This window comes from Capsella rubella, unplaced genomic scaffold (assembly GCF_000375325.1).
Source record: "Capsella rubella cultivar Monte Gargano unplaced genomic scaffold, Caprub1_0 scaffold_5, whole genome shotgun sequence".
NCBI classification, from domain to species: Eukaryota; Viridiplantae; Streptophyta; class Magnoliopsida; order Brassicales; family Brassicaceae; genus Capsella; species Capsella rubella.
In genome coordinates, this window is record NW_006238919.1 from 13,413,809 (window position 1) to 13,429,442 (window position 15,634).

Genomic DNA, 15,634 nt, shown 5'->3' on the forward strand with positions numbered 1-15,634 from the left:
GGAGAAATTAAGGGTGTAATAATTAGACTTGTTTCCACGTTGAGTATTTTTATTTTTCAATTGGTTGGTCAGTCAAAACTCAAAAGTAAACAAGTAGTCTGAAAAAAAAAAAAAAAAGGATAAGGTCGGCCATTGGTCAAAACATTCTACAACTTGTGAGAAAACCCTCAACAAGAGACTATATAGCTCCCATGTGCCGTGCGCGTGCGGGAGATAACATGAAAATAAAATATCACATACTTTTTTTTGTGTACGTCTGATGAAAGTATAAAAGGATGAAAGTTACTCTTCTTTTACTTTTCATTTTTTCAGCATAGTATACAACCTTTATATTATTTTCCTACACAAACTGTATTAATATATTTTCAGTTTATGATAAAGTAGCTAAAATTTCAATTCGAATATCAATATATGCAATATAGATTATCAGCTTTTTATTTTAAAAAAAGAAATACCATTGACAGGATTATCCACCAAAACTGAATTAAAGTTGACAGGTTTCTTAATAGTCAAGAAAATAGAAAAAATGAAAAGAAACATTTGAAAAAAGAGTTAGACAGAAAAATGGATAATTTAAGAAAAGTAAGAGTGGGTTCATAAGTTATTAACAAAACAAAAATAAAAATTAAGATGTAATTAGTAGTAGTGTTTCACAATGATTACAAAAGTTACTGCAAGGCTCACAGGCCACAACATAATAGGGGTGTTGGAATAGTGTTAAGCGTGTTAGGCTGATTAATTTGTCTTCTAAAAACCTTATGTATATACACTCTAATGGCTAAAACGTACAAACTTTTTAAAGGAGTTGTGATATTTTTACAATCAACCGAACCCGTGTGAAAGTCGTAAATAAATGATGTAAACAGCCAGTGAAGTTTACACTTCGCGAGACAAGTTCGTGGCCAGCTCATTCATCTCCCCTTTTTCATAGTGCTTTACTTAAAGAAAAATTTTCAACTTTAGCTTTATTTTACTTTATTTATTTGTTTATTTATTTTTTTTAATTATTATAGGCAAATATATGGGGACATTCTTCTTCTTTTATTTTATTTTGGGCCAAAATTAATAAAAACGAATCAATAATAAACGCTTACCCGCTTTAAGCAAACAGAAAGGCAAAGGCGATGATGCCATGCAGAACAAGCCAACAAATACTTAATTACTTTACGGTTTTGGTAAATTGTTTTATTTTTATCCGGATAAAGTTTTACAGTTGGAAATTGAAGGCTAGCTTAAAAAGCACACTGTTATGGAGACGCAATGATCCAAAGTTTATAATCAGTGAACCTAACTAACGAACAAGCCGTGGGGAAAGAGAAAAGAAAGAGTAACTTTTGTACGTGGGATGGGGGATTAATGAAATGTATTGATAGAGAAAACCCAAAAGGTAAATTTTTAGATATTTGATATAATCCAAAACTAGATAATGTGCACAAAGAAAAAAAAAAGTGAAGGCAAATGAATCTTGTTAACATCATGTCATTTCGTCGGAATATTCCCTACGGAATCTCTGCCGACCACAATAAAAAAAAAAAAAAAAGAGTCACCAAGCTCTCTTTCTCTTCTATGTATTTTTCTCATAAACTTTTCTACTCGAGTTACCTTATGATCACCCTATATCAATATAGTCTCCTAATGGTTTAGGAAAGAAGAGTTACAGTATCTCCCATAAAAGATAGAGAGCATTGCCAAAACAAACTTGTGATTATTGATTATTTCCATAAAAGACAATAATGGTTACAAGTTTCTAATATGAGTATATTCATAATTACTATATTGAGCTGGGTCAACTAAGTTGACCAAAAAGAAACTAAATAGCCAAAATAAAAAGAAGGTGTGGTCTCATATTCCGGCTGACCGGAGAGCATACTCCTGAACCAAGGCAGCAAACAAAGACTGTCTCTCCAGCAAACGAACTGGGCTATCGTACTCTTTCGCTTTTCCTACAATTTTTAGAAGAAAGGAATCGCAACAGTTAGTCAAGAATCCAACTCCATTATTTTAATCCACCAAAAAATTGTGGGTGATCTGTTTTCTTACCTGCGTCTATGACAAGAACGCGATCGCAGTCCATAACAGTAGGAATCCTATGAGCAATGCTGATAATAGTACAAGCTGCGAAATCCTCCCTTATGATCTTTTGGATCATAGCATCAGTCTGCGAATCAACGGACGCAGTTGCTTCATCCAAAAACAGAATCCGGCTTCGTTTCAGCATTACTCTTCCCAAACAGAGTAGCTGTCTTTGCCCAACACTCCAGTTCTCCCCATTATCCGCCACTGTCACAGTATATGAATTCTCCATTGTTAACATCATCTCACGCAAAACATGTCAACTTTTTCGTAACAAATTACTTTATAACTCACCAAGAGCATCGAGCTTCTCGAGCTTGGAAGAAACTACGTCCTTCAGTTGGCACCGCTCTAGACTCTGTAAACAGAAAAAACAGAGCAAATTTTTATAAAACGTCGGATCAAGAATAGGAAAAAACTCTTTAAACAGCTAACCTTCCAGATTTCTTCATCAGAGTATTTCTCTGTTGGGTCAATGTTACTCCTTACGGTTCCTTCAAAGAGAACAGGTTCTTGAGGAATGATACCGAATCTTGACCTTAGATCATGAAGTCCTAAAGTGCAGATATCGATTCCGTCGATGATTATCTTGCCACCAGATGGTTCCACTAGTCTAAACAAGACCTGAATCAAAGTTGATTTGCCGCTTCCTGTTCTTCCAACCACACCAATCTTCTCTCCTCCTTTGATGTCCATTGTAAGTCCCTTGAGCACAAGTGGCGTGTTTGGTCTATACCTCACCTTGACATCTTCGAGACGTATGTTACCTTTGTATGGCCAAGTTGGAGGTGGACGGCTCTCTTTGATCTCCCATTTCGCTTCCGAAGGAATATCAGTGAACTGTTTGATTCTTTCAACAGAGACCATCTTGTTCTCAATGAAACAGCTTAGATATATTGCCCAAAACAGAACACCGTTCAGCGATAGTCCGTAAGAAAGTGAAAGCCCAACATTCTCTGTATTGAAACCCAAACAACAAATATTATTCATAAGGAAAACAAAAGGTTTTGGTACTAAACAGGCTTTAGTCGGTTTGTTTCTACAGTTTTTGATACCTGGTTTGATAATGCTGCTTGGTAATAAGACCATGAACAGAGCAGAGATGCAGAGAACCCAGCTCCCAATCAGCTCTAGTCGGAATCCGAGCCATTCGTTTGAACCATTGTTGTGGAAGTCCATCCTGAGATTGTTGTTGACTCGCTTCACATTCTCTTGCCTAAACATCTGCTGTTTCTTGAAAGATCGGATCGTCATCACTCCAGCTATGCTCTCTGAGAAATGGTGGATTACTGGGGCCTTGGTGATCGAGTCAAGACGAGTAAGTTCCCTAGATGATGCAAGGTAATATCCCTGTTGGGTCCAAAAGTCAATCAGATGGTTGAACACAGGATATCAAAGAGCTACTAGCATCAGAAATCAATTTATCATCTCTTTTCACCACTTACCCGATACCAAATGTTAAGCCATCCAAGCGGAATTATGAAGAAAACAGTTGGCCAAGCGTATTGACATGTTACTATGAAGATGCTGAGAAGAGTAGTATACATTGTGGCCACTAGTCCTATCATGAACGGGATGAAGATATCCACATTGGTCTGATCAGTAGATGCCTGCAAAAACATTATAAAAGAGACTACTATATTTTAATAAAGATCTCCCTGGTTTTCAAGATTTTAAATGGAGAAATAATCTAACCCGACTGAGAATTCTCCCCGATGGCGTGGTATCGAAAAAAGACATCGGTGCGTGCACAAGACTGTTGAGAATCTGTTTGAAGAAGATCTGAGCGGTCTTGAGGCCTAAGTGAGTGACGTAAAATGCACGGATGCATACAAGAACGATGGAAACAGCAGCTATAATTACATAGACGCGGATGAAAACTGTAGCGTCAAATGAAATCTCATTCTTAGCTGATGTTTCATAGGCAAGCCAATAATCACTAGCCATTAAAGAACCTTGCCAAGCCACAGAGAAGACTAGAACAAGTATTATTCCCCACCAGCCGTAAGCTTCTGTTGAGTAAAGTTTGTAAACCTGAAAGCTCACTTGTCCGACTTCTCTTTCTTCGTCTTTGATCAGTCTTGATCCATCTTCTGGGATGTTGGATCCAAGAAACGACTTGATGCTTTCATCGTTTAGCTCGCCCAAACGAGGAGAATCCATTGAAGTAGTTCTAAGTATTCTTGGAGACTCCATTGAAGTAGTTCTATGTATTTTAGGAGAATTTGGTGTTGGTGGTAAACGGGGAGATTCTATTGAAATAGTTCTCTGTGTTGTTCTTGGTGATGCCACTGGCACATTTGCTGCAGTAGCTGATGCTGAGCCAGCTTCAACTAGCTCCATCGATGTCTCGTGCGCAGCTACTAATTCCCCAAAATCTAACCCGGAGCTCACTAATTCGTCGTATTTTCCTGATTGCACGATCATACCATCTCGCATAACCTGTAAAATGAAACCACTCATTAGCAAATTCCTAAATCCTCAACTCAAATAAGTTTTAATATTTGTTCCTTCAAATTGTACCAAGATGCGATCAACGTTGTGAAGGAAGTCTACTTGATGAGTAACTAGCAAGATAGTCTTTCCTTTTAAGGCTCCCCTTACACATTTCTGCAGAAACACAATCACCAAGAAAGAAGATTAAGTTTTATGCTTTTCTTTTTTAATGAATTTAACTGATAGATTAAGTGTTCACCTTGAATATGTCTGAACCGGTATGAGCATCCACGGCACTAAAGACATCATCGAGTAAATACACATCGGATTCCTGATAAACGGCTCGCGCAAGTTGGATCCTCTGCTTCTGACCTCCACTAAGGTTAATTCCGCGTTCCCCAATCTCAGTCTGGTCCCCAAACTCCATAATCTGCATATCTTTTTCTAAACAACAAACCTTGAGAACTTCATTGTACTTGCCTCTATCCATAGGAAGACCAAACAAGATATTGTCTTGAACCGTCCCATTCTGAATCCACGAAGTTTGTGCTACATAAGCCGTTGTCCCACAAACACGAACATTGCCAGAAAGCTTGTGCATTTCGCCAAGAACTGAAGCTAACAATGAAGACTTTCCTGAACCAACAGTCCCTACAATCGCAGCAAGTTCTCCTTTTTTAACCTCAAAGTTTATGTTCTCAATTGCAGGCACGTCGTCCTCATCATCCCAACTAAAGCTTCCATCTTTGATCTCCACAGCGACATTCCCATCACACCCTTGACTCCTTTCCACAGTCTCTTCAGACAGCTCTCTGCTCATCATATAAGCGTCGAGTCTTCCAAGAGAGATCATAGCCTGCGAAAGAGAGATCATAGACTGCGGAAAAGTCCTGATCGGTTCTTGAAGAATCTTGAAAATCGTTGTTGTGGTAAACACCGTGCCTGCATCAAGCTTGACACCCAAGAAAACTGCGGTTGTGAAAGTGAGCGCAGAGATCAAGACCGGCGTGCTCCATAGCACAATGATGTTCCCAGCGATGGAGTAAAGAAACTTGGATAGCCAACCAAACTCCATGTCTCTAAACTTGAGAATCCTCTCGTTGAAATGGTCTTCCCAAGCTTGAAACTTGATAACTCTCATGTAATTAAGCATCTCATTAGTCGCTTTCATCCGTGAATCACGATTCATCATCAGGCTAAACTGAAACCTATTGTTTCGTTTCGTTCCCAAGAGAATGAACATGAAAATTCCGGTTAAACCAATGATAGTAGTCACTACAGAAGGTCCAAGAGTACCATAGAGAAGCACAATAGCCACAGTTACTTGCAAAGGCATGAGCCAAATTGCGTGGAGCTGAAGCATCATATCAGAGAGCTGCTGTGCATCAACGGCCATGTAGTTGACGATTTGACCAACGCCGTGATTCTGACGAGCCGAGCCGGTTAGCTTCAACCCTTTCTTGTAAAGAGCTGTTATGAGAGTGGATCTAATAAGCATCCCTAGCTTCTGCGAATTGAAATTGAACTGGTGAGTCGATAAGACCTCGACGAATTTGGCGACAAGGAGGATGAGAACGAGGTGGTAACCCTGTGACGGCGACGATCCTTTGCCGGAAGTGAAATCGACGAAGCTTTGGATGAGAACCGGACCGACGTAGATGACACTGAGACGGAGGATGGCGAGAACCGCCGTGAAAGCGATCTCCTTCCAGAAACATCGGATGAGAGTCGTGCGGACGGGGTTTCTCGAGTTCTCCTGTGGTTTGGGCCATTTTGATTCGAAGAGAGTGGCGAGCTTCTCTGCTCTGTGCTCCGGTGACAGAGTCGGAACTTGGTCGAGATTTAACGGAGATTTGTAGCCTTTTCTTAGTAACGGATTCATCCATAACCAGAACGTTTTCGATACGAACGATGCTGATGCAAATAATGAAACGTTTTCCAATACGACGTCGTTTGATTTCGCCGGAACCGTGGCACTACTGGTTACTACTACTAGTCCCGTGGATCCTTTGATGGAGACGAGGAGAAGAACGGCGGTTAAAGGGAAGGAGATAAACGAGGCGACGTCGTCTGCTCTTAGACTCGCGGCGGCGGAATCGCCGGAGATGAGACGGAGAATACCGGAGACGGTGAAGAGAGTTGTGGCGGCGAAATTGCAAACCCAGTAGATTCGTAACGATAAAGGATGAGTCGAAGATGCGAATCTTTTTTGGTGAAGAACCAAAACGGCGATGACGACGTTAGTAACGGCGTGGAGTAACCAAAACAGAGCATAAACGGGCTTCAAGTTGGCCCGAGTGGTGAAATCCAAAACGCAGAGCACGAGAGAGCAAAACGACAGGAGTATTGTTACAAAGGTTGTCGTTTTGAACAACCCGGTTGTTCTGGTTCGTGTTCTTCTTCCGATTAGAGGTTTTGAGATGATGTCAGCGTCACCGTTGTTGATTCTTGAAGAAGAAGAAGAGCAGAGTTTTTGGATAGCGAAGAAGACAAGGATGAGGAGGAAGAGAAGATCGACGGTGGAGGAGAGAAGCCGCTGAGGACAAGGAGAGAGTAAGATGAATCTTAACCATTGGATTAGAGATGGAAGAGACGAAGATGGCTTTACAACTGCTGATGAAGAACATGAGAGATCGGAGACCCAAGAAGAAGAAAGCCACCGCATCGTCGTCTCTCTCGGAAGATAAACTTCAAGAAGATCTCTAAATTTATTATTAATGACGACGATGTATGTTGTCAACTTATAAATGTGTTGTGATGCAAGAAAAAGAAGAAAAACATAATTATACTACTACTACTACTGTGTTTATTTTAACAAGCATCAAATAAATTTATAATCGTTGGAAAATATTTGTAGCAAATAAAGGCTGCTGTGTGTTATACATAATGCTGTTTCAATCTAATTAATTAATTAAATATAGTAACGAATAGAGGAGAAAGAAGAAGACAAGAGTCGTACTAGACTACTAGTTAGTGTGTGACTCAAAGTGAGAGTAACTAAATTAGTAATATTTTTTAATGATATTATTATTATTAAGATTCACTGAGTACTGTATGAGCGAGCAGGGACACGTGTGAAGAGATGAGTTATAAAATTGGGTGGAGACAAACGAATCATTATTGATTTGGGGGAGTTTGAAAAATGGATGTCACTTTCTAAACAAATTATTTAAGTACGTTTAGTGGAGAGATCTCTCCCTACCTTGGTTTAGAATTCGTATATCCCCCCTTGGACCATGTGAGTCATGTGACGTTTGTTTCATCCTTTTGTTTTTTCTTTTTGGTTATGGAAAATGACAATCGAATGATAAAGAAATAGCACTAAACGTCTTAAACCTAACCAAGAAAACAAAAAAACGATTAGGGAAGTTTTGATGGTTATATACTTATATCAATATATAGTAAAACCTCTATAAATTAATACTCGATAAATTAATAATCTTTATAAATTAATAAATTTATCCGGTCCTAAGTTGGGACCAGTGTAATTTTAGACATATTTCGATAAAATAATAAGATAATAATTTTTTTGAAATTTTTTTGTAAATATATGGTCCCAATAATATTATAAATTAGTAATTAGGTAAAATTTTTAAAATATATGTATATATAGACACATTAGTTTTTGTTAGAGTTTATTTCTAATATTTTACTATATTAAAAATTGTTAGCATTCTCTTTCAAGACATAATAATTATTATTTTCTTTGTAATTGATTATATAAAATACTAATTACCATGATTAAATCTCATTTTTAAATATTTTTCTGAAAAAACTTTCAAATTAAGAAAATCTCTTTATAAATTAATAATTATTAATTTATCGATAAATTAATAGCTTTATAAATTAATAGATTTTCATGGTCTCAGCATTATTAATGTATAGAGGTTTTACTGTATAAAGAGTCAACATAAAATTCAAAATAACATTACTTATTGTTTCCGTTGTTCGAATTAGGTAAGCGTATAAAGAATATGGCACGTCATGTTCGTTCATGCGTGACCCTGATCACGAATAAAATCAATACTCATATGCCATTGGGAGGAAACGCCATATTCTTGGATATATAACATATATGCCTACTCATGGAAACGCACATAGATTCTCGTCTACCCCACTGTCTTTTTCTTTCTATTTTATTCTGGAAAAGACTAAATTAACAAGAGCATATTCATTATTATTATATACATAAACCCTCTATTTTATTCAACACATAATAATGTATGTAAAGTAAACTCTGGATATTTATTGATCATCATTTTGGGTCACATTATATGTCCTTAGCTTTTTGTATATCCTTTGTCCTTTCTATATATGAATCAAAAGTTAAAAAACAGAACTTATGAGATTGAGAGCAAATCTTTCGCCAGCTGACTCCTCTAACTATATGGGTTGTAACGGGGATTTTTAATTGTTTCTTCTTTATGAAGGTCATCCAGGGAAATATATATATTAGGCTATTTAGAAGAGCAACGTTTACGAGTTTACGTTTTAATTACAAAAAACTTAGACCATTCATCAAACAATTTTTGTTATCTTTGTTTTATTATTGTCAAAAGCACCTTTTCCGTTAAATATCAACGCACCCGACATTGCATAGTGCATGGCTGGACCCGTTTTGCCGTCACGTCGTCTCTTTTCTGTCTACGTACTCTCCATTTTCACAAAAACCTTAAAGACTTGTGTTTTTTTCCCCTCAAAAAAGAATCTTTTTGTTTTCCACATCCTAAAAAACAAAGACAAAAGCAAAGGATTGGGCTCTACTACAATGAACTAGGCATGCTCGATCAATATCAGATAATGAACAAGTCCCATGGCCATATGTATATAGTCCATATACTGTATGTATTAATATTAAATTTGGTTTCTTTTGTTTTTGATATGGAATTGCTAACATAGGACAGGATTTGCATGTACCAGAATTGTCATTAAAATATTGATCGGGAAAGTGTGACAATTACATTATTCGTATAGTTACATAGTTATATGGTTACTGATTTAGGTTTGAATTCCGAATCCGAAGGGGAAGAGAGGATCGTAGTTCTTGTCGCCAACGTTCATCGGAAGTTGATCAACACTCCTCATCCACGTGCGAGGCAGAGTACCAGTAAAGGGATGATCACCAAACAAGACATCAGCGACACCTTGTCCTTCCGTTCCGGGTAGCCATGCGACTGCAAGAGCATCGATCATGTCCATGTAAGGCTCGATCACGAGCGGACGTCCTGTGACTAGGACCACCATACACTTCATCCCACTACCACACGTGTGCTTGAGCGTGTCTGGGCCTGGTCCATATAGACCGAGCGTTTTGCTGTCCCCGTTCGACTCTGCGTAAGGAAGTTCTCCCACGACCACAATTGTGTATGCAGCATCCGCGTGAAGCTTCGATGTATCTTGGTTTGCTTCCTCCACGTAGACAACTTCAGTGGTGGGATCTACTGTTCTCTGGATGGCTTCCAATATTGTAGTTCCTGTATGTACATATTGTTGGAAACATTTTAGAATGAACTGAATGTCTCGTCTGTACGTATATATAGAGACTCTATATTAAGCCCTCATATTATATAAATACATCTCTGATATATATTAAGAAATGTATATTACCTCTCGTTTTACCGGTAGGAGAGCCCGTTCTTTGGTTCATGGGGATAACTTCACCAGTTCCGTTGAATCCTTGCCAAGTGAGAGTAAAGCCACCACATTGCCATCCCATGTTCTTAGCGTGTAGTCCCGCGACAACAATCTTCTTCACCTTCTTCTGGAGCGGCACAACTTTATCGGCGTTTGGCTTCCCGTTCTTTAGAAGCACCATTGATTTCCTCACCGCCTCTCTCGCAACTTCCCGATGAGCCTTCAACATCGTATTAAATTTTCAATAATATAAGACTAATTAACTATATAGTTTGATGTTGTATCTGCATGCATGATAGATTATTGATAGTTTTTTTTGTAGTAATATAATCTTTGTTCTTGGACTTTAATTATAAGACGACAACGATTTAGCTTTTATTGTATACCTAATTTTATTATTTCACATGGTCCATTAATTTAGATAAATTTTCCCTTGACAGATTTTAAGATGCTTAATTAAATAAGGTGTCTTTAGTAAACACTTATGTATATAAACACAAAATCGTGGATTTACCTCAGACCCAAACTCTGCCGCGACATTTTCCACTGCTGGAAACGGATTCTCAAAGAGACCGATAGAGAATTTGACTCTCAAGACCCTTCGAACAGCATCGTCGATACGGCTCATAGGGATGTATCCTCCATTCACTAATTTTGTCAATACCTCCAAGTACTCTGGATACTCCCATGGAACCATAACCTACAGAACAAGATTCCACATTTTAAATCCTATCGATTAACATATCAGACATCCATTTCTTGGTTGAAATTATGGAAACAAAAGTAAAAAAAAAAAAAACCCAACCATATCAATGCCTGCATTAATGGAAGCTTCAACGGAGTAAGTGTAGTTTGATCTATGTGGCGTTGTGATCCTATCAATTCCCATCCAATCAGAGATAACAAAGCCTTGGAATTTGAGAGTGTTCTTGAGGTAATCAGTGATCAATGCGCGGTTTGCATGCATCTTAACACCGTTAATACTAGAGTAAGAAGCCATGATCGATGAGATCCCTTTCTTGACCGCTATCTCAAATGGAGGCATATGGATACCAAAGATAGTAGCATTATCACCCACAGTGTTGTCCTCATTGATTCCATTTACTGTCCCTCCGTCCCCAACAAAATGCTTGGCAACCCCAGCCACATTGATCCTAACCGCGTAGAGGCATGTTTTCACATTAGTCAACTAGTGATCAAGATCAATAAAAATTTAGATACAAATTAAACAAGCTAGTATATAGTTCTTGGTTAATTAATTACTTTTGATCAGCAATGTAAGGAGCATTTCCTTGTAATCCATCGATGATACCCTCGGTCATCATATTCACAACCTTAGTGTCTTCACTGTAGCTCTCGTAACACCTTCCCCATCTAGGATCTCTGCAAACCTGTTCATCCAATTTCTCAATCCAGTTTAGAAAAGGTTTATATTATCTCTATATTTATGTTGATCGATGGAAATGTATTTGTGTGTGTGTGTGTAGACAGAGTATATTAATTACCGCAACACAAGGTGCAAAAGCTTGAGCAACTCCTGTTGCCTTTACTTCGAGGGCGGTTATAGCTCCGATCCTTTTAACAAGTTGAGGATCCCTACAAGAAACGAACCACTAGATCTATCAAATACGTTTTAACTAACTTTTATATTGGGGATTTTTTTTAAAAAGAAAACTAAAATGCATACAACATTTCGCCCAAAAGCTCTGTATTAAATGAATCATTTAAAGTATTAATATGTACCTAGTGGCACCAAGACCGATGTTGTGGGGGAAAATGGTTGCATTAATAAAAGTGCTGTGACCATGAACCGCATCAATAGAGTAAAGCGCAGGGATTCCGAGCCTCGTCGAAAGACACAATTTCTGGATATCGTTTACAAGTTGTAAACGCGATCCTATGTCTGCTCCGGTATCGAACGGGTTGCTCAAGTAGTTTCCTGTAACCTCGTACGTGCACCAATTCAATTATTAGTTCATCATTCTAAGTTTTCGATATAAGCAAAATAAACGTACGTAAAAATATTTTCCTAGCTTACCGATCAGGTACTTTGTGAAGATTTCGTGGCCATTCTTCATATATTTCTCACGTATCGTGTAGTTGAATCGATCAACTTGACACATTTGACCAAGTTTTTCCGGTAACGTCATTCGTGCCAACAAGTCTTCCACTCTCTCTTCCACCGCCGCGTTAGGATCTTTGTACTTAATGTAGCCTCGGTTGGCTGCGGTGGCGCCTCCATAACGGCTGACGAACAATATAACAATCACCGCCGAGAAGAAAAAACTCCTGACGCCGTACATTGTCGCGCCTCCGCTAATGGAGACCCTCCCTGGATTCAGAGAGAATTCAGAATATAGATTAAAAAGATATACTATTATAATGATCTTTCTAAATCCTGAATTGAAAAGTAAACAAGAAGGGAACATTTATAGTAGCGTATTTTTTTGTTTTCTATTAAAAAAAAAAGAGAGAGGTTCCGTTAATTAATCCCGAACGGTTAAAATATTTGGCTGGTGCTCTAAATTTACAGCACCGAACAAAACGAAAACATATATAATTTAATTTTAAATTTCGGACACTTGTGTGAACTCAAAACCTTCTGTTTCCTGTTCTATCTCTCCCCTCCATCAACGACCTAACCGTTTTCCTGTTAGTAGAAGAAACTAGAAACAAAGAAAAACAACATAGATACCACGTAATGTTAGGCCGAGAATTATAATTGGGCTATATATGGGTTTTGTATTAGTAAGGCCCAATTAGTTTTCTTTTAACACTCGGCCCAATTAGTATAAAAGCGGAATAATAGAAAGAATTTCAAAAGAGTGTGTGTGTTCGTCTACACTACTAGTGTGGCTGCGAAGATAGATCCGCACCAGGTTAATATATATATTTACGCGTTCCAGACAGGCAGGCATGTTCTGTTCTGTCTGACATTTCAATTTTCAAATATATATTTATTTCAAAATTTTATTAAATAAAAAGTACTAAAATAATCAATATATTATATATGTACTTGTTTAATCCAATTTTTAAATCTTCATTAAGTGTTTTCTTCTTCCTTTTTTTTCTTTTTTTCTTGAAGAGCTTTTAAAAAGGAAAAAAAAAGCTTTTAAAAGGGAAAAAGATCTCATGGTTTAATCCTTTCCATCAACGCGTAGTAATCTTGTCGTCTGTCATTTACAAATTACAAACACCTTTATATAGATTTCCCTCTGATTTCTCTCTGTTTTTAAGATTTCGTCTTTGTGTCTGAATCGAGACCAGATCTGTTGAAGAAGAAGAAGAAATGTTAGAGAAGTGTTTAGGAGCGTATCGGTTTCGGAGATTACAGAGAATCATGCGCCAAGGTAAAGTGACGATTCTTTGCCTCGTTCTCACCGTCATCGTCTTGCGTGGCACTATCGGAGCCGGTAAGTTCGGTACGCCGGAGAAAGACATCGAAGAGATCCGTGAGCATTTCTTCTACACGCGTAAACGCGGCGAGCCTCACCGTGTCCTCGTCGAGGTGTCTTCCAAAACGTCGTCGTCCAAAGACGGGGATGGGAATGGTAACAGCTACGAGACCTTCGACGTGAACAAGCTATTCGTTGACGAAGAAGAAGGAGATGGAGACAAAACATCTCAAGACCGAAGGACTAATAAACCGTATTCTCTTGGTCCAAAGATCTCTGACTGGGATGAGCAGAGGCTTGATTGGCTCGAACAGAACCCTAATTTCCCTAATTTCGTGGCGCCAAACAAGCCTAGGGTTCTTCTTGTCACTGGTTCAGCTCCCAAGCCGTGTGAGAATCCCGTGGGAGACCATTACCTATTGAAGTCGATTAAGAACAAAATCGATTACTGTAGGATACACGGAATCGAGATCTTCTACAACATGGCGCTGCTGGATGCTGAGATGGCTGGGTTCTGGGCTAAGCTTCCGTTGATCAGGAAATTACTCTTGTCTCATCCCGAGATCGAGTTTCTATGGTGGATGGACAGTGATGCGATGTTCACGGACATGGTGTTCGAGCTTCCATGGGAGAGGTATAAAGATCACAATTTGGTGATGCACGGCTGGAACGAGATGGTTTATGACCAGAAGAACTGGATTGGTCTCAACACAGGAAGTTTCTTGCTTAGGAACTCACAGTGGTCGCTTGATCTTCTCGACGCTTGGGCTCCTATGGGACCTAAAGGGAAGATCCGAGAAGAAGCGGGTAAAATCTTGACCCGGGAGCTCAAAGACCGACCCGCTTTCGAAGCTGACGATCAGTCCGCGATGGTCTACCTTCTGGCGACGGAGAGGGAGAAATGGGGAGGCAAAGTGTACCTAGAGAGTGGTTATTACTTGCACGGTTATTGGGGGATTTTGGTGGACCGGTACGAGGAGATGATTGAGAATCATAAACCGGGTTTTGGAGACCATCGGTGGCCTCTCGTGACCCATTTCGTCGGGTGTAAACCGTGCGGTAAATTCGGAGATTATCCGGTGGAAAGGTGTCTGCGGCAGATGGACAGAGCGTTTAATTTCGGAGACAATCAGATTCTTGACATGTATGGTTTCACGCATAAGTCGCTTGGGAGCCGGCGCGTCAAACCCACGCGCAACCAGACTGATAGGCCGCTCGATGCCAAGGACGAGCTTGGGCTGCTTCATCCGCCGTTTAAAGCCGCCAAGTTTACTACTACTAGGACGACGTGAGGCTATAGTTCTTGTTTTTTTTGGCTTTAGGGAGACACATTTATTATTTTTAATCCCATTTTATTTGTTTGTAGTTTCTTTAGTTGATGAGATATATACTTAAATCACATTTGATCTCCCATTTATCAGATGCTGAATCGTGTAATGAGTTGTCCTCGTTAATTTCTTCATCATCACTCTGCGTAATGATCTTCTTGTAGACATTACATAATTGTATGTGTATATATATGCGTAAATTTTTGTAAGTTAAATGAATAATAGTCAGCAGGTCTGTGACTCGTGGCTTGTGGGTGCTACTTATAATTTGCCAGAGACTGACGTTCTGAAAATTTACAGATGTCGGTTACACGACTACTTTGGCTCTTGTAGATTTTTTTTTGTTGCTTATTAACGTTAGTAAGTTGAAAGCCGGACACGTTGTGTTGTAATGGGATGATATAGTTTTGCTTGAAGTGACACGTTTTGCTCTTTTGCTGCCTTGGTTTTGAGCTCCCCTTGATGTGGAGCGTACGGCGTGATTATTATTGGTTTTGTTCTTGTTGACAGACGCTTCAAATCACTTGAGATATATATATATATATATTTTTTTTTTTTTTTTGAAGTATTGCATTTTTTGTTTCTTTTTGACTTTGCAGTTCCTTTTATAATTAAGGAGGCCGAGGGTGGAGATTACATCACGTGTGTATAATCTATCTTAACACAACACCACCACCTCCTTTGTGGAATGCACGACGAGACGACAACTTTTTTATTATTATTTAAAATTCAAATATGAGTCATATTACACAATAGTTTATTATTGAT

General features: G+C 38.7%; 3 protein-coding genes across 3 annotated transcripts; 1 reads left to right on the forward strand and 2 right to left on the reverse strand.

The window, feature by feature from the left end:
• Positions 1-1,685: 1,685 nt before the first annotated feature.
• LOC17886906 (ABC transporter C family member 14) lies at positions 1,686-7,284 on the reverse strand. Its single transcript, XM_006292634.2, has 9 exons — positions 4,769-7,284; positions 4,597-4,683; positions 3,769-4,515; positions 3,519-3,683; positions 3,129-3,423; positions 2,509-3,029; positions 2,368-2,431; positions 2,041-2,280; positions 1,686-1,943 (listed from the first exon to the last, which is right to left on the reverse strand). Exons 1-9 carry the CDS (start codon positions 7,172-7,174, stop codon positions 1,843-1,845), a joined length of 4,626 nt encoding a protein of 1,541 aa, XP_006292696.1. The 5' UTR covers positions 7,175-7,284; the 3' UTR covers positions 1,686-1,842.
• Positions 7,285-9,390: 2,106 nt separating this feature from the next.
• LOC17885167 (beta-glucosidase BoGH3B) lies at positions 9,391-12,530 on the reverse strand. Its single transcript, XM_006292679.2, has 8 exons — positions 12,182-12,530; positions 11,887-12,082; positions 11,649-11,739; positions 11,407-11,534; positions 10,949-11,297; positions 10,658-10,843; positions 10,117-10,363; positions 9,391-9,983 (listed from the first exon to the last, which is right to left on the reverse strand). Exons 1-8 carry the CDS (start codon positions 12,444-12,446, stop codon positions 9,508-9,510), a joined length of 1,938 nt encoding a protein of 645 aa, XP_006292741.1. The 5' UTR covers positions 12,447-12,530; the 3' UTR covers positions 9,391-9,507.
• A 695-nt stretch (positions 12,531-13,225) lies between these two features.
• Positions 13,226-15,068, forward strand: LOC17886125 (xyloglucan 6-xylosyltransferase 1). The gene has a single exon (XM_006291008.2). It carries the CDS (start codon positions 13,433-13,435, stop codon positions 14,828-14,830), a length of 1,398 nt encoding a protein of 465 aa, XP_006291070.1. The 5' UTR covers positions 13,226-13,432; the 3' UTR covers positions 14,831-15,068.
• Positions 15,069-15,634: the final 566 nt, after the last annotated feature.